Source organism: Bidens hawaiensis, unplaced genomic scaffold (assembly GCF_021521415.1).
Source record: "Bidens hawaiensis isolate Kalapana, Puna unplaced genomic scaffold, B.hawaiensis_p1.1 tig00010302_1, whole genome shotgun sequence".
In the NCBI taxonomy this organism is placed as follows: Eukaryota; Viridiplantae; Streptophyta; class Magnoliopsida; order Asterales; family Asteraceae; genus Bidens; species Bidens hawaiensis.
This window is the reverse complement of record NW_027491781.1, coordinates 336,386-360,293: the sequence shown is the minus strand read 5'-3', so window position 1 is coordinate 360,293 and position 23,908 is coordinate 336,386. Positions and strand designations below refer to the sequence as shown.

At 39.1% G+C, this 23,908-nt stretch overlaps 1 protein-coding gene and 1 pseudogene across 2 annotated transcripts; one reads left to right on the top strand and one right to left on the bottom strand.

Annotated features, from left to right (window-relative positions):
- Window positions 1–347: 347 nt before the first annotated feature.
- On the top strand, window positions 348–3,855 carry LOC143534742 (transcription factor SRM1-like). Its single transcript, XM_077029161.1, has 3 exons — window positions 348–376; window positions 2,353–2,779; window positions 3,433–3,855. Exons 2-3 carry the CDS (start codon window positions 2,391–2,393, stop codon window positions 3,818–3,820), a joined length of 777 nt encoding a protein of 258 aa, XP_076885276.1. The 5' UTR covers window positions 348–376; window positions 2,353–2,390; the 3' UTR covers window positions 3,821–3,855.
- A 972-nt stretch (window positions 3,856–4,827) lies between these two features.
- On the bottom strand, window positions 4,828–13,140 carry LOC143534727 (callose synthase 7-like; annotated as a pseudogene). The gene is made up of 16 exons (XR_013135596.1): window positions 13,018–13,140; window positions 12,196–12,347; window positions 11,992–12,101; window positions 11,732–11,879; window positions 11,621–11,676; window positions 11,275–11,458; window positions 11,096–11,198; window positions 10,884–11,004; window positions 10,505–10,623; window positions 10,015–10,098; window positions 9,806–9,918; window positions 9,492–9,721; window positions 7,630–8,427; window positions 7,300–7,350; window positions 5,852–6,037; window positions 4,828–5,337 (listed from the first exon to the last, which is right to left on the bottom strand). The product of XR_013135596.1 is annotated as a callose synthase 7-like (transcript).
- Between the last annotated feature and the right edge of the window lie 10,768 nt (window positions 13,141–23,908).

Here is a 23,908-nt window from a genome sequence, read left to right as displayed (position 1 = left end):
AATATATTATTATGGTAAGTTTAATAAACAAATAGTCTATTTTAGTAAATTTCATTATTTTTAACAAGTATGAGTCAAAGGGTAGTCAATTAGTCATACACACACATGAGTATATACAAAGATTCCATAATAATAATAATAAATAAATATCTGATTTGAGCTCTAGCTGACGTCAGCAATCTTCTCCTTTTTACTGCAAGTTCACATTTTTACAATTTATTATTATTATTATAATTATTTATATATAAAACCGATCCACCGCCTCCTTATTTTCTTCTTCACCAAAATAATAATTTCAATAATTTTTTTTAGGGTTTAATAATCAAAGGGTTTGCTGTTCAATTGACTGATTCATACATCTTCTGATGATGAACTGGTAATTCTTATTCTTCTTTATAATCTGTATAATCTATGTAATTTGAATCAGTTTTAGGGTTTAGTTTTGTGTTCTTAATGATTTTGATCATTTATTATTATTATTATTATTATTATTATCATTTTTCTCAATTTTGTTCATTGAATCTTGATTTTTCTAGTAATTATTTTTTTGTGATATTTTTTGGGAATTATTTGTCAAAAAGCTTAATTTTTTATTGATAAATCTTGAAATTTGGTAAGTATCAAGAACCCATAAATTATCTGTCAAAAACCCTAATTTTTCATTGAATCTTGATTTTTTTTACTAATTATTTGTTTTATTTTTTTTTACTAATTATTTGTTTTTTTTTTTTTAAGATTATCTGTCAAAAGCCCTAAATTTTTATTGATAAATTGTTGAAATTTGTTAGTATTTAAAACCCATAAATTATCTTTCCAGAAACCTAATTTTTCATTGATAAATCTTGAAATTTAGTATCCAAAACTCAGTAATTATATGTCAAAAGCCCTAATTTTTTAGTGATAAACGATGAAATTTGTTAGTATCCAAAACCCTATATTTTATGTAATCAGATGTTATTAGGGGTTTACATGAGGAATGAATCATCATCAAGTGTGCATTAATCTTGGATATTATTGTTATTATTATTATTATTATTATTATCATTATTATTATGTGTATCTGTTGCTATTATATAGTTAGCTCATCATTTTGTGTTATCAGCTTCAGTTGTTTACATGCTTTAATTTATTCTACACAAGTTCATTTCTCGATATATTATCGGTCGATTTTGTCCCTTTTGTCTAATGTCTTATTTGGTGTATTTCTAGATTCAAAAAATGTGTAGAACACAGGGTAGGTGGAATTTTTTGTTGTTTTTAATGATTTTGATCATGTTTCTTAGCTAAATCGCGCAATCCCATTAATCAAAATTTGATTATTTTCAGTAATTTTTTGTTTGATTAGGATGAATGTTTGCTGTTAGCTAGGACACAATCCAAAACCCCGTTTTTTTCCTATGGTGTCGGTAGTTTCGGTGCTTGGATTTATAACCGTCCAGCGTCAAACTTTTCGATCGGTCGGGTCGGGTTGGGTCAAGTAATAATAAAATATTAAAATGGCCAATAATCCCTAAATTTCAAATTTTAGCAAAATAAACAGCCTAAATAATTGGGCAGTAAACTAATGTTTGTAATACCAATGGGTTCGTTCGAAAATATCGTGCTATGCGCTCAGAAAACGCGAAAAAGATTGGTGTCGGGTGAACCCGGCACATATAGTGTAGCCCATGTAAAAATGTTTGCTTTTAGTTAGTATCCAAAGCCCTAATTTTCATTTAATCAGCAGTGGTCAGGGCTTTACATGTTGAATGATTTATTCCATCATGAAGTGTGTAATTGTTTTATAGGGCGCGTTAATCTTGAATATTTATGCTATTTGTATCTGTTACTAATACATTTTTCATCATTTTGTGTTATTGGTAGTTTACTGTTACTACTCACACTTTATGTTATCTGTTTATGGATCATGAGAGAACTTCAAAGATGTGAGAACACAACTTTTAAACAATATATTTTTTTTAATTTTCTCATTTTATAGTATCTTATTAATCTTTGCCAAAAAATAAATAAATAAATAAATAAAAATTTATGCGTAACGAGTTACATGTAATCTGTAAACTATGCATATGTACCTCGAAAGACATGCATATATGTAACTTTGTGAGCTACTTATTGTTATTTTTTTTTGTAATTTAACTTTTAACCTTTTTACCAACCTTATAATTAAAAGGAATAAATAAAGGTTTAAAAAAAATGATTGGTTGGTAGTATTTATCTTGGTTTTCTCGTAACGTTGTGATTTTCTTATGAATCCTACACTGTCTGGATACTATGCTTCACATGTCGTTTGTTTGATCTCGAATATTTAAGAGACTTTTAGACTTGTATACTTAATTATTATTCTTTTTGAAGTTAGGGAGACGTTAATCGGATTTAGCTAGTGAAAGATAATGAGTGGTAATAAAGTCAAAGAGTCAATATGGTCAAGAGAGCAGGACATCGCTTTTGAAAATGCGCTTACAACGTATCTCGACGAAGATGACGACGAACGTTTTAAGAAAATAGCTGCTGAGGTTCCCGGGAATAAATCAGTTGAAGAAATCAAGAAGCATTATGAGTTGTTGCTTGAGGACGTGGACCGGATAGAGTCTGGTGTTGTTCCTCTGCCTGTGTATAGTTCTCCTTTGGATGACTCCGAAAGCCATGCTGGCGATGTAGGGACCAGTAAGAAAGGCGGAAATGCGGGCCAAAATGTCAACGGGTCGAGTCATGGTGGTAAGGCGGCAAAGGCTGAGCAAGAACGTCGCAAAGGGATCGCATGGACTGAGGAGGAACACAGGTTATATATTTTATTCATCAGTTATTATATTATAAACACTAGTTTCTCGTTCGCATGTATCGATTTAATAAAAGATTTATTAAAATTTGTGAATAGGTATTTTAGTTCTAGCATAATATTTTTAAAAATTATAAAAATTATATTACCTTGATGATGATTTGAGTAAAATGATTACGAGGTTTTATACCTTTACGCGTTAAAATACACTTTTGGTTGACTTTTGACCCACTCCTTATTAGCTATTTTTTTTAAAATTAACGGGTTGACTACTTGACCCTTAGAGATAAAGCATGATCCAAATCGAACCGTTCATGGGTTAATGACGATATTTGCATGTTGACCCAAATTGACCCGTTCCCTTTTTACCTATTTTTAAAAAAATTAACGGGTTGACCCGGATAAAGCATGGCCCAAGTTGACCCGTTCGTAAGTTAATGACGATTTTTGCAGATCGGCCTAAATTGGCTTGTTCTTTTTTTTACCTTTATTTTTTATTTATTTATTTATAAACTGGTTAAAGAGAATTTTGCGGGTTGACCTAAATTGACCCGTTCACTTATTAGCTATTCGTAAAAAATTAACGGGTTGACCCATTGATATAGAGCATGAACCAAATTGACTGATTCATAAATTAATGACATTTTTTTTTGCAGATTATTTCTTCTTGGTTTGGAGAAATATGGAAAAGGCGACTGGCGGAGCATATCTCGAAACTTTGTAGTGACCCGCACACCGACTCAAGTCGCAAGCCATGCACAAAAATACTTCATTCGGTTAAACTCCATGAACAAAGACAGGCGCCGGTCCAGCATCCACGACATCACCAGCGCCAACAATGCTGACGTGGCAGTCCCCCAGCCGCCAACAAACGACTCTCCTGGTAAACCAACCCAACCACCAACCATGTATGGTGGAACCGCAATCGGTCAACCAGTGGTTGGAACTCCGGTTAATCTTGTACCATCACCACACATGGCGGGGTATGGTGTGGTCCCCGGTGCACCAGCAAACATGGACCCGAGGGTGTCTCGTCGTAGGTGATTAAAGATGGGAAAAATGTGTAAGTAGTTAGCTGCTAGGGTTACGTTTTGTGGTTGAACTTGATTATTAGAAACATTTTTTGTTGAAGCCTTTTGAGATTAGTTTGATGATCATAGTATTTTGATTATATTCAAATAAGACAATGGATGAATGTTTTGGTTACTTTTATGTTAAGCATGGTTAAATCATGATTCTCAACCATGAGGGGTCATGTGTTTATTGATATTATGTTATGTTTATTATTGTTGTTTTTTTTTTGTTTATTATATTTTAACTTTTTTGAAGGTATTATTTGGTTTTACTTGCTTTTAAAGAGTATGCAGAGTCGCAGAGATGCACATGTATCATATTTAGGGGTGTAAAAGAGTCAAACCACTCATGAGCTACTCGAATTGACTCACTAGAAGCTCCAAACCAGCCTAGCTGAAATAAACTTGAGTTCAAGCTTATACATAAGCTTAGACGTGAACAAATCGGGTATTTTTTAAACCTGGAACCGGGTAGAAACCGGTTCCGGGTATGGTCAACAAAAGTCAAACCGGGTTCGGGTAGGAACCGGTTCCAGGTATAGTCGTGTGACCCGGTTTTGACTGGTTCCTCTGGGTTTTTTTTTTCGGATTATGACCGAATATTTCCGGTTCCAGTTCTACCGGTTCCGGGTCAGGTCCGGACCCGACCTTTTTGTGCACCTCTACATAAGCTTGTTTAATAAAGGAGCTTATCAAGCTCGAGACAGCTTGTGAGCTTTGCTTATTAAGCTTGAGCAAGCTTGTATGTCTGTTATTTTTTTTTGGTATAATATTTATATAACAATTATTATTTAAGTGTAAAGTTATAATAAAATTAACTAAATAACATACATTTTGTTATATATGAAAAGTATAATTGATTAAAAGACCGCTCACGTGCTGAACTCAGGCTTTAGAAATGGAGCTCGAAACTAGTTGAGCTTAGGCCTTGTTGAGTCGTATTGAGTTAAACGATTCGGGCTTCTCTTGTTTACGCCCTTAATCATTCTAAAGTATCATTTTTACACTTTTTTATAACTTAATTCAAAGTAATTTTTTTGAAGGAAAAAATCGGCTCAAAACCGCTTAACAATCAAAACTAGTAAAACACTCTAGTTAGCCGTTCGACCAGACGATAAACCCCTACCAAGAAGCCAAGACTTGTGTGTAAAACATTTGAGATGTTAAACTAAAATTAATAATAAGTGTTATTGTACTAAAGTATATTAATAATAATTACAATTTACAAGTAAAAACCAAAACTATGTTTCAAGCAGACCTTGCCTTGTCTTTCTTCCCTGCAAGAATCATAGAGATCTGCAAGCCTCTGCTGAATGCTTGATTAAACAGAAGCCTTGTTTGGAACTCAGACACAAATGGGAACCATGATAATATAACAATGGGCATAAATATGATCAACCCGAGTACACACTCGTATACGCGCCCCATCTCCTTTATCGAGTCCCATAATCCTATGGCCTTCACACATGGCCTGCATGCTTGACCAATCTTCACAAGCAGCATTATATCCACATCAGCAAACAAATTTATGTTTATATATATATATATATATATATATATATATATATATATAGGCAGGTTCAAGAGGGAACTCAAAATAAGTGGGGAACTGAGAACTCTTTATTTTACATGCAAAAAAATTATATAAAGCTCGATTTCACATGTTAAAAGTTAGTTTTAGCATAAACTTTTTAAGACTTTTTGCTTATAAATACATGTAGAAGACATTCTAATAAAAAAAGCGAATTTTGTAAATATTTTTTAAACTGAAAATTAAAAAAAAGTTTTTTTTTTTTTTTTTGAAAAGGTTTCTACATGTTTTTATATGTAAAAAGCTCTTAGAAGATTATGTAAAAATGTGGTTTTTACATGAAAAATGAAATTTTTAGTATTTTTTTACATGTAAAATAAAGAGTTCCCAGTTCCTCACTTTTTTTGAGTTTCCTCTTGAACCTGTCCCTATATATATATATTTGTTTAGTAATGAGAAGTTGAAACTTACCAGAAGAAAGGCCCAGCCCGTTGGCAAGAAGGCGAGAAAAGCAGCGAATATGTCGCTTAAAGTGAGCCCGCATACAACGAACAAGACGGTTACAGTTGATAAGAATCCTAGGAACAGAAAAGCCTTTAAGATTCTAAACATAAGTTGAAAATCTGTCCCGAATCTTCGTCTGCCCATTGAGACCATCTAGTAAATAAACAGAAAAAATAATATCATCAGCAAAATTACACGTTAAACCATTTAAATATGAACGAGTCAAATGCCGCCTACAGGCTACAACCCTCTAAATGGTTAAGTTATATACCTGAAATAATATATATTTTGTGCAATCATATTTAACAAACTAACTGCTTACATAAAAGTTTATTTTTGGATAGTTTATAGAAAATACTCATTTGACATTCTTGACAAATTTCCTGGACTGCCCATATTACCACATGTAAAGTAAATGTATTCTACATAGTAGCGTAAACGAGCCAAGATGCTCTTGAGCTACTTGAGATTGACTCGCTAACAGCTCAAACTGAGCCAAGCTCAAACGAGCTCGAGCCTAAAAATACATTTGCTTAGGAACCGACCCGAGCACGAGCTTCACCTTGTCGAGATCAAGTTGGCTCGCGAGCCTAAACGAGCCTATTATTTATACAATTTTTATTTAATATATTAAATATAATTTTATAGAATAATGACTATTATATATAAAACTATGATAAAAATAACTGAATAATATATACAATGCAATATATAAAAATTATAATTAATAATATATACAAAATATAACTAAAAATGTATATTAAATTAACTATACAGTAAACGAGCTGAGCTCGATATTGAAAACTACTCTCCAGCTTTAGAAACTATTCATTAAAAAGAATCAATACAATAATAGAGCTCAAAACTAGCCAAACTCGAGCTCTCGTAAGTTAAACGAGCCAAACTTGAGCTCTCGTAAGTTAAACGAGCCAAACTCGACTTCTAGTAAGTTAAAAGAGCCGAACTTGAGCCTAGACGAGCTTGGATGGTCGTTTACACCCCTAATTCTATCATTACACATACCTTTAAACCAGGAAGAGCAGTTAGTTAATATATTAAATACATAAGTATATATATACAATTATGATAAATATAACTAAATATATATATTATGTATAATAATAATAATAATATTTAATATGTATACAAAAAATAATTAAAAATTATATCAACTAGTTAATTAATAATAAACGAGCCGAGCTTGAGCTATAAATATAGAGCTTGAAACAAGCCAAGCTCGAGCTTTAGAAATAGAGCTCAAAATGAGCCAAGCTCAAGCACTCATAAGTTAAACGAGCCATGCTAGAGCTCCTTTAAGTTAAACGAGCCGAGCTCGAGCTCTTGTAAGTTAAAGGAGTTGATCTCGAGCTCATTTTGGCTCGTTTACACCCCTATATTTCTACCATGATGCATACCTTCAAGCCAAGAAGAGCAGTTATCATAACCAACCAAGAAAGCCCATAAACCTACAAGCGAAAAAATTTTCAACGTAAAACAACAACTAAAAAACGAAAGGGCGTAACGCGAAAACACAAAAACGGGTTTGGATCAAATGCAAATTAAATTAACGTGCTAACTGTGAGAATAAAGTAGTGTAATTATATATACAACATAATGTAATTACTAATTACAACGTAGTGTAATTACACTACGATGTAACTGCATAATTACAATACTTGTATATATAATTACGCTACTTTATTCTCACAGTTAGTACGTTAATTTAATTTCTACGTTACACATACCAGTATACTTCTGCTACCGCGAGCAATATTAAGGTGATACACAAGCCCATACTGATAAATAAAAAACCTTAAAGCAAGCATAATTTCCATCAACCTCCCTCTAATATTAGTATGCTTCAAATGCTCTTGTTCTGCATCCCACCATGACTCCCAACTCTTATCCTGCGCGATACCAATCCCGCCACGATTCCCCATCCATCGTTTCCAGTCCGTCAAATCCTCAACCGTCTTTTGCCAGTCGAATCCAGAAGGATTAAACACAAATGGAGCAAACAACCATGATGTCACCAAAAACCATATAGAAAAAGTTATAAACAAATATAACTCAGAACTCCTATACGATTCACCGTAAACTTGATATATAACCAGTAACATCCCCAACTCAATCCCTTTAACAAAATGACTTCTTGAATACAATCTATAATTATCCGTAAACTTTGCATGGAAGATAACGAACCCACGGCCTGTGGCTCGGTATTTTGACCCACCGTGTAATATTGTTTTTCCAAAGTAATGTACTTACGTTCCTAGCTGGAATGTGAAGAAAACTGAGGCTAACTGAAGCTGCATTATTATGAAGTCACCGAGGGCGCGTCTAAATCCGCTTTCTAAACCGACTTCCATTGCCATTGGGAGTACTAAAAGTAATCCTAGTTGGAAAACGAATTGGGTGGCTAACGCTTGTTCTAAAGCTCGGTTACTGCTTATGGTTGCGTTTTCCATTATTTTTCTTTCGAGCCCGCTTAAGACCATGTATGTTCGCCCGTATAAGAATACGTATACCACGAGTACAGTGACCTGGAATACAAGAATCAGAAAATGCAATGATTAATATTGTGTGATGAAACATAAAAGGTATAAGTACATATAAGGAGGTATAATGTTATATATAATGAGGTTTTAAATAGATCAATGGATTAGAAAAAGGTCAGAGGCTAGGGGTGTGCATGAAACCGAAAAAACCTATTCAAAACCGAAAATCCGAAAAAACCAAACCGAATTAGAAACCGACGGTTCGGTTTTAAGTTTTATTAAAAACCGCAATATTGGTTTTGGTGCGGTTTTGTGTTTTGTGAATAACCGAAAAATCTGAACCGAAATATCCAAAAAACTTGAAAAAACCGTAATAACCCAACCAAACCGAACCAAACTGTAATCATTAAAACCGAACCGACCTATAACTATTTGTTTAATTCTTCATGTGATTGATAATAATAATAATAATAACAAATAATATTACTCTATTTAATGTGTATCGTTTATGTTGAAATAATACTTTATGGTTGAATCGTTTATGTTTTATCCACTTGAATATTTTTTTTTATATTTAGCATTTGCTATTGAATTTATGACATTTTCTTTATAACTTTGAATATAGGCATCTTTTTTAGCTCTTAATATTCTATGCACAAATAAACAATATTTTGTTAATCATTATTTAAAAAAAAAATATTAAGCCCAATTCAATATCTTGGGTCAAACTTTTTTGCCCAAAATACGAGTAGAAAAACCAGAAAAACCGATTTCAAAACCGAAAACCAAAAACCAAAAAAAACCTAACGGTTTTGAAAAACTGAAAAACCAAAATTTTGGTTTTCGGTTCGGTTTTAGCCCAAAACCGCACTGTACCGCACCATGCACACCCCTAACAGAGGCAAAATGGTCATTTTAGAAACTAGTTTTGAGTTACATCGAAGGGTAAAATGGTCATTTTACCATGCATTTTGCATATTTGAAATTCAGTTGAAGGGTAAAATGGTCTTTTAGTGCAGTGGCCTATTTGAAATTGTTCACAAATTTCAAATGGCCTCCTTATTACCAAAAAAAAAGTAATAATAAAACACTTGATTCATTCACTATACCATGCTACTAAAGTAGAAACCAACTGTGGTGAAATAGAATGACAGCATTCTATAAAAGTCAAACCGCCTGCCCAATCGGTAAACATCCCGACTAAGCGTTTGTTCACCGTTTCCATTTGCAACTTTGGCTTCAAACTGAGATATTTGATTCATACCAACATCTCGGCCTTTACCAACTTGAATATATTCATGATGAGTCACGTATCCTCCAACCAGAGTCGAATTATAACCTGTAAAAAACTTGTTAAAAACTTAAAGTAACTATGCAAAAAAAAAAAAAAAAATCTCTTAATTAGTTATTAAAAATGTATTACCTGAAAAGATGTCCTCACTTAAGTTAATAACCTTTGAAGCTTTACTTATACCACCCCTTGTTATGTGGAAGATTCGGTCAAATATATCAGGGTGACCATAATGAAACCGCACCCTGTGAAAATCATAATGTATAAAAATTAAAAAAATATATATTATGTACAGAAAATCATAAATTTATATTTATGAACAAGTAAATAAATGATCATACCTTAGAGGGTCAGCCAAAATCCTTTGACCAATTGTCACAAAACTCGTCTCTTGATTGGACATGAACCATGCGAGTGATGAGACACTGCATATTAACAAAGAGACTGAGTACAAAAACATATGCGCGCGCGCGCGCGCACACACACACACACACACATATATATATAAGAACTCTAAAAAAGTTAAGAACTCTTAGGAACTCTAAACAACCAAACGTGTGTGTAAAATTTATGTACTAACAAATTTACATATGTGTAAAACAAAACATCGATATGTATAAAACTAATTTTCAAAATTGTAATCGTAAATATAGATATAAAAATGACAAAACAACACTCAAATGACATTAACATACAAATTTTTTTATAAAAAACGTTAGTTTTCAAGGGTTCTTTCAAGTTCTTAAATAATTTAACGGTTCTGTAATGATACTCATCCTATATATATATATATGTATGTATGTATGTATGTATGTATGTAAACACACCAACCTTCCAGTAAAAATATGTTCTCTAAGTCCGAGTATAGTTGGTCTACGTTCGCCACGATGATCTTTATAGAATTCCTCCAAAACATTTCTCATTTTAAAAGCTTCCTCAAGGTAATTATCCTAAACATATAATGAAAGATACTTAGTAACATGTAGAGACGAAACGATACGTGTTTCTGGACGCATAAATATTTAACCTGCAAAAACATTTTTCCTACTTCAAAACATATTTCATTACAGATGTTATTATTGCAATAGAATCTGAAATTTGAATAAAACAACTTAGAAGAGTTTATGCAAAAAGTAGACCATGGGTGACTTTCAACTTATTTGACCCGCGTTAAACACAAAACGACAAAAAATGACCCATTTGATGTTACCTGATTCATGTCAATAGTCTGCAGGGCCCCCACGAGTGAAAATAATTGCATGATTTTGATTTTCAGGTTTCCCTTCACCAATCTCGGTAGGTGGACCGGGAAGCTTGATACGATATATTTCCTAAATTAAAAATTTTATATCGTTATTAAACTTTACTTCATTAGAAACTTATCACTTATACTATAATATATATAGTTAGGTAGTTAGTTACCTCATCTAATTTATCCCCACCCTTGACCAGAACCGAGTAGTAAACCTTCTCGTTAGCGGTATCCCCTCACTCGTCTATGTAAGCCACGCGTAAAGATGGATATCTGAAACAACCAAACGATCGATCAAGGTCTAGTTATAACATACAAAAAGTTAATATAAATAAAAAGGTGAAAGTACTTAAGCATTAGATCAAGTATGTTAGCATAATAACTTTGATCTTTACCGGGACTTGCTTTCTTTTGAGCACCGTAAATCTGGCATGAAACAACATATGTAAACTTCAAATCTACTAGTGCTTGTGCTTGTTCTTTGAGAGCCCGGTGTTTATTCATATCAACTGTTCGGTAGCCGTTAAAAATTGCTGCAGTTGAAAGATTAGCAGTTAGTTTATTTACATCAAGTCAACACAGGTTTTAGAATTCAGATAACCAAAAAAAAAAAACGGTCAAACAGGCTTATAAGTTATAAATAAAAAAGTTACTCGTTTTGACCCGCATATTTAGCAGCGCTAGATTATACTAACCCGTGTCATCAGCAGAGTCTAAGAAGCATTGAAGTTCAAGTGCTTGCTTGTAGTAACTGAAAAATAAATAATCATATAAATAAATTTTCAAAATGAGACGATAAATTTAACAAATCATGTGAACAAAATATGACAAAACCTGTTCTCGAAAGTGTTTGTCCTCTGTAAGAAACCCAATGGCGTGTTGCTTCTCGTCTGTCTTCTTCGGTAGCTCCTAATTTTGGATTATTAATCCGATCCTCGAAATTTTGCCACTCATCTGATTTTATTTACATGTAAAGTCAGTAATTTTTTTTTATTATTATTATTATTATTATTATTATTTTAAATACAATCCTTTAGTTATTCAGTCAAATGAGATCAAGAATCACCTGGATATATCTTCTGAAGACAAAACAAAGTTGAAATTCCGTCTTCGTTTTCCTTATGAAGATCTTCTTCAGAATATAGAACATCTTCTTTATAATATGGAGTCAGCACACTGTTTTTAAACAATGTGATCAGTTTGCATTATAAGTAACCAAGTTTAACTGTTTAAGTTGCATAATACATATAATGTGACTCCGGTTACGGACCTAAATGACATCATGTTATGAACTTTTGGAGCCTTTGGCATTTTCATATACAAGGAGTTTGTGAAGAAAGTGATTCGTCTGCGGGCCTCTAAATTCATAGGCACGTTAATTGCGGATTCCTTTACAGTGAGAAGCAAATGCAGCCTCTCTACCTGTATGCACAGATAAAATATTACTTAAACATAACATAAAACTATTTTATTTATTAAAGGATATATATTATATATATATATATATATAGGATTAGGATCATGTGAGAACCATTTTGAAATTGAGAACTTTGAGACCCATTTTGGACCACAAAAAAAAACTCTTTTTAAAAAAAATTTATAAAACAAAAAACGCGAAAATAAAAAAAGTAAAAAAACCAAAAATTTTTATGTTTCATCCCGGTTTCATAAAAAAGTAAAAAAAAAAATTAAAAAAAATATCGGTTTATCAAAATTATACACATATGTATAATACTTATTTTTTTTATTTTTATACATGTTATTCTTTATACACATATGTACAATTAAGATAAATGATTATATACATATGTGTACATTATGTAAATCGAGATTAAATACAAATATACATGTGTATAATTAGGTTTTTTTTTGTTTTTTTATGAAACCGGGATGAAAAATAAATTTTTTTGGTTTTTTACTTCTATAAAATTTTTGTTTTTTTTTTCATTATATAATATTTTTAAAATATATTTTACGAGGTTTTTTGTGACTCAAAATAGTTCTCAATTTCAAAAAGTTCTCTTATGATCCTCAACCCTATATATATATATATATATACCATATTGCTAAAAGTGTCAGGTTGTTATTATACCTTCTCCTTCCAAGATTTAATTTCAGTGAGTCGGATATTGATACCATCAAAACTCTGCTTTCTGTCATTGCCGCGACTATTATGATATGTTTCAAGCCATCTAAAAAAACCCGTAAGTTTCATCGTATAAGTGAAACTGATTGTAGAAAGTGAAATAATAAACAACATGTCACATATCAGAGATAAAAATCCATGTGATATGCATGCATGCCAAAACTTACTCACGACCATTAAGCATAACATCTTGTACAATAACCTCCATAAGATTTTGAAGGTCATTAACGATTACAGGACCGTTTCTCTCCACATCATCATAATCAGTTAGCTGAGACTGAAAAAACATCCAATGGAGAGTTAAAAACCAAGTACAAAATAATAATAAATCACTAATTATTACAATAAAAGGCTTACCAGATGACTTAAGAATTTCACCAACTTATCATTGAGTGATGGCAATCCACTCATGCAAAATGCACTTAAAAACACTCGATTCTGAATGCTATTATCTATTATACGGCATATATGACTGAAGAAACGTGGATCGACTCACTGGTAGGCGATCTACTTTCCTCGGGTGTGATTATGCTATTTCACCGATGGATCTCTGGGATCTGGATTCTTCCACCTACAAAATGAACAGCACCGTAAACTTACCCCTCAGAAAGGGACAGAGGGGTCCTCTTTGGGGTAACCCTCCGGTGTGAGAATAAGTGTTTGTAGGAGAAGATAATAATATGAGAGTAAGGAAATTGGAGTGTATTGCTTAATATAGCTGAATACTGTGTAATTGAGTGTGTCTCCTTGTGGAGTTGATGTGGTATTTATAGTGCTAGGGTTTCCAATGATTGGGCTCAGACCCAATTAGGGCCTTGTTGGCCTCCTCCAATTGCTTTGCGCCACGTGTCCTTGGGACACCTGGTGCTTTTTCATTGGTTATAATCACGTGGTAGCACATGGGTTTTGCTGAGTTGTCCACCTTTCATTGGCAGCTGTCAACATCAGCATATTCTTATTCCTTAAAAAGATACCTTCTGGAAGGTTGTCTGACGTGCACAATCAAGGTTGCCCTAATCCTGATTTGGATAAGGACGAGGTTGATTATGTGCAAGTGTGATATGCGCCTATCCTGAGGATGCGCGAGGTCTTCTCTTTATTCTCACGCGCAGATGTTTCATGCGCAAATGTGATATGCACGAGCATGTGATATGCGCCACGCGCGGATGCGCCACGCGCATATGTGATATGCGTGAGCATATGTGATGCCTGAGCATCTGTGGTGCCTGAGCATATGTGATGCCTGAGCATGTGATGCCTGAGCATATGTGATATGCGTGAGCATATGTGATATGCGCCATGCGCATAGGTTTTGGCTTTGTGCCTTCATAATGTCTTGATTTCAAGCCTCTTGTCTATATCTTGTGGGTTGACCTGCCTCGCTCGGTGTTGAGGCGGGTACATACCTTTTCAAGCCCCCCCAGTTTAATGTGTGTCTTGTCTCGCGCGAGCGAGATAAGATAGATATTAGACTTAATAGTTTGCTCTTTTAGTAGGGGTTTGTCTTTTTCTTCTTATGGTTCTATGAGCGCGATTCTGATAGAATTACTAATGAATCTTTGCTCACTCAAATGTTTGTAGAGCCGGCGACCCTGGTGGATCAACCTCAAGCACAACAAGATGCCGAGGCTGCGCCGGAGGTCGCTTCGAAGTCCCCTGTTTTACCCTCGAAAAAGGGTAGAATGGACTTCATGGCGATGTTTGCCTCGCGAACGGAGTTGCGCCAAGGTACGTATTGTGCTTTTATTTTCTGACTTTTTTCTTTTGGATCAAGTCATGAACCATTTCTTTTTGTTGATTTTTTCATAGGAGTCATAGCTGGCGTACAAGCTGCTGGCGGCACTCCTGGCGCCGGTGCCAGCGCCGTTGGTTCTGCTCCTGCTCCTGCAAGCGCTGAATCTCCCCTCATCGGGATTACTAAGGAGCAGGAGGCCGTTTTACGCGCCGACCTGGCGGCGTCGAGACCTCCCTCACCTCCTCCTGCGCACAGCCCTCCTCGCGAGACTGATTTTGGTTCTAGGTCGCAGGAGAAAAGGCCTGTTTCAGAGGAGGATGAGGAGTTTGAAGTTGAAGACTCCGACGGCGGCCGCGCCAGCCCTGCAGCGCCACGAGGTTTCGCGGCGCCGTCTTCTCGTGGGCCTGGCGCTGACTTTTCTGCTTCGTCCCCGCAGGTATAGGTTCGTTTTTGCTCCGCTGCGCGGACTTCCATATTAGTGTTTTGATGACTTAGATCATTACTTTGTGTTTGTAGGAAGCCGATCACATTTACCGCCCGAGATGGAACATTACTGAGGACAGCTCATTTCAGTCCATGGGTGTGTGTGAGGACTTCTGGGCTCATTCTGTGCCTCCAGCTGAAAGGAGGTTTCAGGAGGGCCGCGCTCGCGATGACTTGCTCAACGATCATCTGTTTGCTGGGTCGGCTTTCTTTGCTGCCTCCCAAGAGCTTCGCTATGATTACGTAAAGGTACGTGATGCTCTTGCGGAAGCCAAGCAAGAGGCTAAAGTGTCTGCTTGGCATCTTTCTGATGCTCGAGAGAGAGCTGAGAAGCTCCAAGCAGAGCTCAGTGAGAACAGAGCAAGTGCCAACACCGCCTTCGTGAAGCGCGGGCATGAGCTACAGGCTGCGCGGGAGAAGCTACAGGCGGCCGAGGCGGACGCGGCCAAGTACGCGCGTAGAGTGCGTGACTTGGAGCTTGATGCGGAGGCGCGTGACCAAGCTCTCGTCCAGTCTATAACTGACAAATCATCACTGGAGAGTGAGGTTGCGCGCCTGAAGAAGGAGCTGGCGGCCGCGCAGGCCGAGAAAGATGAAGCCTTGGCGACGGCAGCGTCTAGCCAGGAAGCACTCGAGCTTGCGCGAGCGGAAAAGGAAGAAGCCTTGGCGGCAGCAGCGTCCGACAAAGAAGAGCTGAAACAGACTAAAGAAACTGTTGAGTTGTTAAACTCTCAGATTCCTGCTCTTGAGACGTCTGTTGCTTCCCTCGCGCAGGATCGTCAATGGCTAATCTCACAGGGTATGACTCGTTGCGCTTACGCGATGAAATACTCAGACGAGTTTCAGGCCCTTGTGATGGATTGCAACGCTGCCGCGCGCTTGGTGGGTCGAGCTGAAGGGTTTAAGGATGGCTATGAATATGGCATGTTGAAGAAGAACCCATCCGACTACCCTTATCAGAGCGACGTTGCCTGCGCGGACATGGCCGCGATGGGGGAGAAGTATTTGAATACTCCCATTCCCATTCTTGCGCAGGTATTTTAACCTTAATGAGATTACCTTGACTTATTTTCCAAGTCTTTTTGTACTCATATTTTTCCTTATGATTTGCAGATATCCGCGCTTGCTGACCAGCCCGATCTCGGCGCACTAAAGAAATTACTTGACGAGTGCGAAGGGGCTAGTGGCAGCGATGATGGCGCAGGGAATGCTGCCCCTGCTAGCGGCTCTGGCGTGGCCAAAGGATCCGCTCCAGACACTGTTGTGATAGAAGACTCCATTCAGGACGAACAACTTGACTATGGTCAGTTTGGAGATGACGAGGAGCGGGCTGCGCCAGATGCTAAGGGCGGTGATGAGGACTATGAAGAGGCTGACGTCGACGTGGAGACTTGAGAAGCCCTTCATGTTTTTTATTTTTATTTGTAGTTTTGTATCTCATCATCTTGTAAACTTGTAAATTTCAATGCTTTGGAATGAAATTTTGTTTTTCCCTTCTTCGCATCTTGCGCATTCCCCATTCATCTCTTTATATTGCATGTTTGCTTGTTGAATATAAGATATGCTTGCACGTTGAAATAAGAACAAGGTTGTAAGGAAATTATTATACTTAATCCTTGTCATATTGTAAGTGATTTTGCCATATCTTGATTATGTTGACACGTGCCTTGGCGTTTTCATTATTCCTCTTTTGCGCGACGTTATCGCGCATTTATTATATGGAATTATGAGTTTTTTAGCCTTTACGTATCAATATGTGTTACTCAGATATCCATTACAATTTCATGCGCGACCTCGACCTGAGACCTTGACAACTATGTTTTGGCATTTGCTTTGCCTTAGTTGTGCTTAGGTATTTTTATGGTCAGGCTGCGCAGCATGTAGGATGGATGTTGTGAGTGACTTGAGCTAAGGCTCACATTATTGGGCTAAGGCCCTGAGCTAAGGCTCATATTATTGGGCTAAGGCCCTGACGTTTTAGAGTTAAGACTCGTTAACGCGTTTGAGCTTGAAGCTCGCGCATGTATGTTTTACTTCGTTTTATTTCGTTTTGATGTCAATACAATGTTGTCATATTGCTCAAAATTAATAAAGGGAAGTGTGAAACATGTATGCAAAAGGTAATAGAATCCACATTAAGAGAAGATAGCGCGTATCATTATTCATAATGGCTTAAAAAGCCTTGATTACAAACTTGACATTTTTTACATGAAACATTTTCTAAGCTATGCCGCGTTCCATGCGCGCGGGATCTTCTTTCCATTCAAATCTTTTAAAGCGTATGCGCCTTTTCCCAATTCTTCCGAGACTTGATAAGGTCCCTCCCAATTGGGGGACATTTTTCCCGGGGGTATCGCGTGGCTAGCTTCATTGTTTCGAAGGACAAAATCATTTTTCTTGAAGTGGCATTCTTTCACGCGCTGGTTGTAATATTTTTCCAGTTTTTTCTTGTATTTGGCTTCACTGATAATAGCCGCCTCTCTGCGCCCTTCAAGTAAGTTGAGATCCAACCTTCTTTCGCGCTCGTTATCAATCTTGCTCATCATGAGCACTCTATGGGATGGGCATCCAATTTCTGCTGGAATCATTGCCTCCGTTCCATAGGTTAGGCTGAACGGGGATTCGCCATTGCTGGTTTTGCTTAATGTCATGTGCGCCCACAGGACATTAGGTAGCTCGTCAACCCAAGAATGGGATTCTCCCTCTAACCTTTTCTTCAGCCCATTCAGCAAGCTTTGGTTCGCGCGCTCCACTTGGCCATTTCCCTGAGGGTGGTACACCGAAGTGAAGATTTGGTTGATGCGCAAATCCTTGAGCCAGTTGGATATCTTCCTGTCAGTGAATTGTTTGCCATTATCGCTCACAATTTCCATGGGCAAGCCAAAACGGCATATGATGTGGCTCCAGATAAACTGCTTCATCGCTTCGGCTGTGATTTTTGCTAGTGGCTTGGCTTCAACCCATTTTGTAAAATAGTCTACTGCCACTACCAAAAATTTTACTCGCCCTTGCGCTTGCGGTAGGGGGCCCACAATATCGATGGCCCATTTGTGAAAAGGCCATGCGGAGGTCACCGGAATCAAGTTGTTCTTTGGCCGCATGGTGTTTGGCGCATAGCTCTTACATGCTTTGCATTTTTGGATCTCTTTTAAAGCGTCCAAGTACATGCCTGGCCAATAGTAACCTGCGCTCATTGCCTTGGTAACGACCATGCGCGGGCCAGCATGTATTCCACAGATTCCTTCGTGTATCTCTCTGATCACATAGCTTGCTTCCTCAGCATCAAGGCATTTCATGAGCGGTCCAAGATAAGAGCATCGATATAGTGTACCATCAAGCAGTTCATAGTTTTGCGACTTGTGTCTTATCTTCCTCGCCTGTGCGTGATCGTCTGGTACTTTTCCCTCCTTCAAGATTTCCATTATTGGAGTTATCCATGATGAAGGGGTTGTATGAGTTACAAGGACAGACTTCGCTCCCACCGACGGGTTGCTCATTACTTCTACTCTGACATCTTTGCCAAAGTGATCGAAGCTGGTTGATGCCATCTTGCTCAGCGCGTCGGCAGATTTGTTTTCACTGCGCGGAATATGAATGATTCTGAAGCAGTCAAATTGCTCGATGAGCTTTTTCGCCTGCTCTAGATACAGAGGCATGGTGTTCTCCTTGGCATCATAAAGGCCATTGACCTGTGCTGCTACCAAGTATGAATCAACATGGGCCTCTAGCTTTTTAACTCCGAATTTGTGCGCGATGCGCAGGCCATCCAGCAGGGCTTCATACTCAGCTTCATTGTTGGTGCTCTTGAAGTCCAACCTGATGGCGTAAGTATATTCCTGATTCTCTGGATCCACCAGCTTGAGGCCTGCGCCGGATCCTTCGTTGTTTGAAGCTCCGTCGCTGAACAATCTCCAAACATTTTCTTCATCATTGGCTCGCGGAGGGTCTACCTCGCGCTGAGCCTCTTCAATTTTTCCTTCGGGGATTTCTGCAATGAAATCAGCCAAGACTTGTCCCTTTATCGCTGGACGGGGCTTATAGGCGATCGTGTGCTCTCCTAATTCCAGCGCCCATTTTGTTAGCCTTCCCGAGAGCGCGGGGCGCCGCAAGACTTGCTGGATGTTGTAACCAGTTAGAACTTCAATAGGATGACCATTGAAGTATCTATGAAGCTTGCGCGACGCTTGTGTTAGTGACAAAACTAACTTTTCCATGATGGAGTAGCGCGTCTCAGGATCTGTCAGCACCCGACTCACATAGTATATTGGCGTTTGGATTCCCTTGCGATCCACCAACAATACTGCGCCGATGGCGCGCTCTCCTGCTGATAGGTACAATGTCAAAGTTTCACCAGGAAGTGGAGCTGTGAGCGCGGGCAGATTTATCAAACATTCTTTTATCTCACTGAAAGCTTGCTCGGCCTCAGGAGTCCATTTGAATTGGCTTTTTCTTTAAGCAATTTCTCAATGTGTTGACAAATGGGGTAGATTTGCTTGCATGGTTCGCTAGGAACCTGTTGATTGAAACCAATCTACCATTCAGCTTCTGGACTTCTTTCATGGTGGATGGCGAGGGCATGTCAAGGATGGCCTCCACCTTTTCTGGGTTCACCTTGAAACCATCCTTGGTGACCATTACACCTAGAAATTTTCCCTCTTGTACGCCGAAAGTGCATTTGCTCGGATTGAGCTTCATGTTAACTTCCTTTAGGCGCCCAAGGGTTTCTTCGATGTCTTTGAGCATTTGTTTTTCCTCCCTGCTTTTGATCACCAAATCATCCACGTAGACTTCTAGGTTTCTTCCAATCTGCTCGCTGAAAACGGCATCCATAAGTCTTTGGTAGGTGGCTCCCGCATTTTTCAAACCAAAGGGCATTTTTGTGTAACAAAAAACACCCTTGTCGGTTCTGAAGGCGGTCTTGTCCTCGTCTTGTGGTGCCATTTGAATCTGGTGATAGCCCTTGTAGGCATCCAGGAAACATTTGAGCTTGAATGGCGCCACGGAGTCCACCTTTGCGTCGATGTTTGGGAGGGGGTAACAATCCTTTGGGCACGCTTTGTTGAGGTCCTTGAAGTCAATGCACATCCTCCACGACCCGTTACTTTTCTTTACCATCACAGGATTGGCTACCCATGTCTGGTATCGTATCGGGCGGATGATGTTTGCGCGCAATAGATCCTCAACCTGCTCATTCATGGCCCTCGCCTTCTCATCCCCCATGACTCTCTTCTTTTGAACAATTGGCTCTACAGACTTGAACGTGTTGAGAGAATGTTGCGCCAGGTCTCGCGGAACCCCAGTCATATCAGAGTGTTGCCACGCGAAGACCGACATATATGCTGTGAGCAATCTTTTCATTCTCAACCTCGTGTCGTCTGATATCGTAGCGCCAATTGTGATTGTCTGCTCCGGGAATTTTGGGTTAAGAATCCATTCCTCTGGCGCGTTGTCTGCCATTGGAAGTTTCATTCTCCCTTCCCGCGGCGTACTTGTCACTGCACACAAATGATCTCGGTATACAAAAGTTACACCTGTTGGTGTTGGGAACCCTAACGCGCCGTGCGCTGGCGACGGTATGGCGTTGAATTGGGCAATCGTTCCCCTACCCAAGATCATATTGTGGCAAGAAGTGGTGGGCAAGACCAAGAAGTTGACAACTTCGGCTCGCTTGTGTTTTTCATCCCCCATGGTTAGTTCAAATTGTATTTGACCTAGGGGATGAATGATTTCATTCGAAACACCAGAGATTGGTGCATTCACAATTTCAAGCCTTGCTTGGTCTGCCGGATCCAGTTTTCTGAAACATTGCTCATACATGATGTCTGATTCGCTGCCAGTGTCCACCAGGACTTTTGACACTTCATAATGAGCAATGTGTGTAGTGATGACCAGAGGACTGCTGATGGAAGGGCCTCCCCTGATTCTTGGGAAGATTACTTGTTGCTCGCGCCAATCTCCTTGGATTTGCGCGCTTCTCTTTCTTGATATTTGCCCTTGCCTTCCTCCCTCGGCTACACAGATTCTTTTGTACTTTTTGCTGGCTGAGGCTCCTTCTGATTGTTCATTTTCTGGTCTTGAGTTTTTCACCAGGTGAGCCAGCTTGCCTGATTTCACATCCTTTTCAATTGCATCCTTCAAGTGGTGACATGCATCAGTGTTGTGTCCTGTGGACTTGTGAAACTCACAGTACTTGCCATTGTTTGATGGTCCCTTGTAGTGTAGTGGCTTGGGGCTTTTGAATTGGACATTCTCAGTGCTTAACACCTGTGAAGGCGTTTTAGTGACGGGAGTCCATATTCTTGGCAGAGGTCTGTTAGGATCTCTGCCGCCTTCCCTCTTGTCACCCTCCCCGCGATTACGAACGTCTTTTTGGGGCTGGGGTGAGCTTGGTTGCGCCTGCTTTTCTGCGGAAGAAAAACTGGTTGGTTGCAACCTGGACCATACAGAGTTCTGTTTGCCCCTTCTTTCGTTGCTGCGCAGTGTCTCAGCTTGATGCGCTCTTTCTCTTGCCCTATCTTGGGCAATTTGTTTTTCATTTCTCGCGAAGACTCGCGATGCTTCCATTAGTTTGGCCCAAGTGGTTGGCATGCCATCTCTGCTTACGAGAGCTCGGCGGAGTTGATCACTGCGCGCGCCTTGTATAAAGGCCACGCGCAATAGTTGCTCAGTGATACCTCCGATTGCCAGAGACTCCTGATTGAAACGAGTTATGTAGTCTTCAATCGTTTCATCATTCCTGCGCACGCAGTGCATGATGTCATCAGGGTCGCGCGTGTGTCTGCGCTGCTGTACGAAGTGGGCTTGGAACTTTTCCAATAGTTCCTCGAACCCATCGATTTGCCCAGTCGGCAAGCTCTCGAACCAGACACGCGCCGCGCCCGTGAGGCAGCGAGCAAACATGTGATACCATGTTGGCATCGTCCAGCTTTCTAGGTTTCCAGTGTTGTAAAAACCTTGTAAGAAATCGTCTGGATCTGTTGTGCCGTCATATTTGCCCAAACCACTTGGCATCTTGGTTTTGTGCTGAATGGGGGCCTTCGCGATGCGCTCAGTGAATTTTGAATGTTTCACCAAGATGGCTGGCCTGTACGGTGTGGTTACGTCCACTTGCCCTCTAACTGGTGGGCTGTACGGCGTGTGCAGATCCAGATCGGCTTTGGCTCCAGGCGCCATGTTTACGTGCGCGCGGAGCTGTGAGCCTCCTGCATGAGTATCTCGCGTCTTCCTCATGCTGTGCACTTCTTCATCACTAAACTCAGCGTGTGCAGTGTGAACAGAATGACCATCTTCCGGCGCGCGCGCCCTTTTTGTTCCATAAACGTTTTGCTTGTCAAACGCTAGCCTTTGTGTTAAGTCGGCTGACTTTTTGTGTTTGACCAGCTCATTGTACTTGTCCATTAGACGTCGTTGCTCGTTTATGAGCCATTCTTTGGGGTCATTGGTTTCATCTTCTGGACCCATTGGTCCTTTTTGTTTCGCGCCGGCAAGATTTTGTAACGTGAGATCGTCTGGAGGAGTTTCAGTCTGGCCATGAGGAGTTGTGATGAAGGGACGGTTACTGGTGGCGCGCGTAGAATCACGCGGCACCCTCAGAAACTGCTGTCCCTCATTAACATCCTCACGTTCAATATCCTCCAGAACTTGATCAACGTTACGAACGCCAGAAACCATGGTGAAAATTTGTTTGTTTTTTTTTTTTTAGAGATCTGATGAGATCTTGTTGCCGTTGTTTCCCACGGATGGCGCCAATGAAGAAACGTGGATCGACTCACTGGTAGGCGATCTACTTTCCTCGGGTGTGATTATGCTATTTCACCGATGGATCTCTGGGATCTGGATTCTTCCACCTACAAAATGAACAGCACCGTAAACTTACCCCTCAGAAAGGGACAGAGGGGTCCTCTTTGGGGTAACCCTCCGGTGTGAGAATAAGTGTTTGTAGGAGAAGATAATAATATGAGAGTAAGGAAATTGGAGTGTATTGCTTAATATAGCTGAATACTGTGTAATTGAGTGTGTCTCCTTGTGGAGTTGATGTGGTATTTATAGTGCTAGGGTTTCCAATGATTGGGCTCAGACCCAATTAGGGCCTTGTTGGCCTCCTCCAATTGCTTTGCGCCACGTGTCCTTGGGACACCTGGTGCTTTTTCATTGGTTATAATCACGTGGTAGCACATGGGTTTTGCTGAGTTGTCCACCTTTCATTGGCAGCTGTCAACATCAGCATATTCTTATTCCTTAAAAAGATACCTTCTGGAAGGTTGTCTGACGTGCACAATCAAGGTTGCCCTAATCCTGATTTGGATAAGGACGAGGTTGATTATGTGCAAGTGTGATATGCGCCTATCCTGAGGATGCGCGAGGTCTTCTCTTTATTCTCACGCGCAGATGTTTCATGCGCAAATGTGATATGCACGAGCATGTGATATGCGCCACGCGCGGATGCGCCACGCGCATATGTGATATGCGTGAGCATATGTGATGCCTGAGCATCTGTGGTGCCTGAGCATATGTGATGCCTGAGCATGTGATGCCTGAGCATATGTGATATGCGTGAGCATATGTGATATGCGCCATGCGCATAGGTTTTGGCTTTGTGCCTTCATAATGTCTTGATTT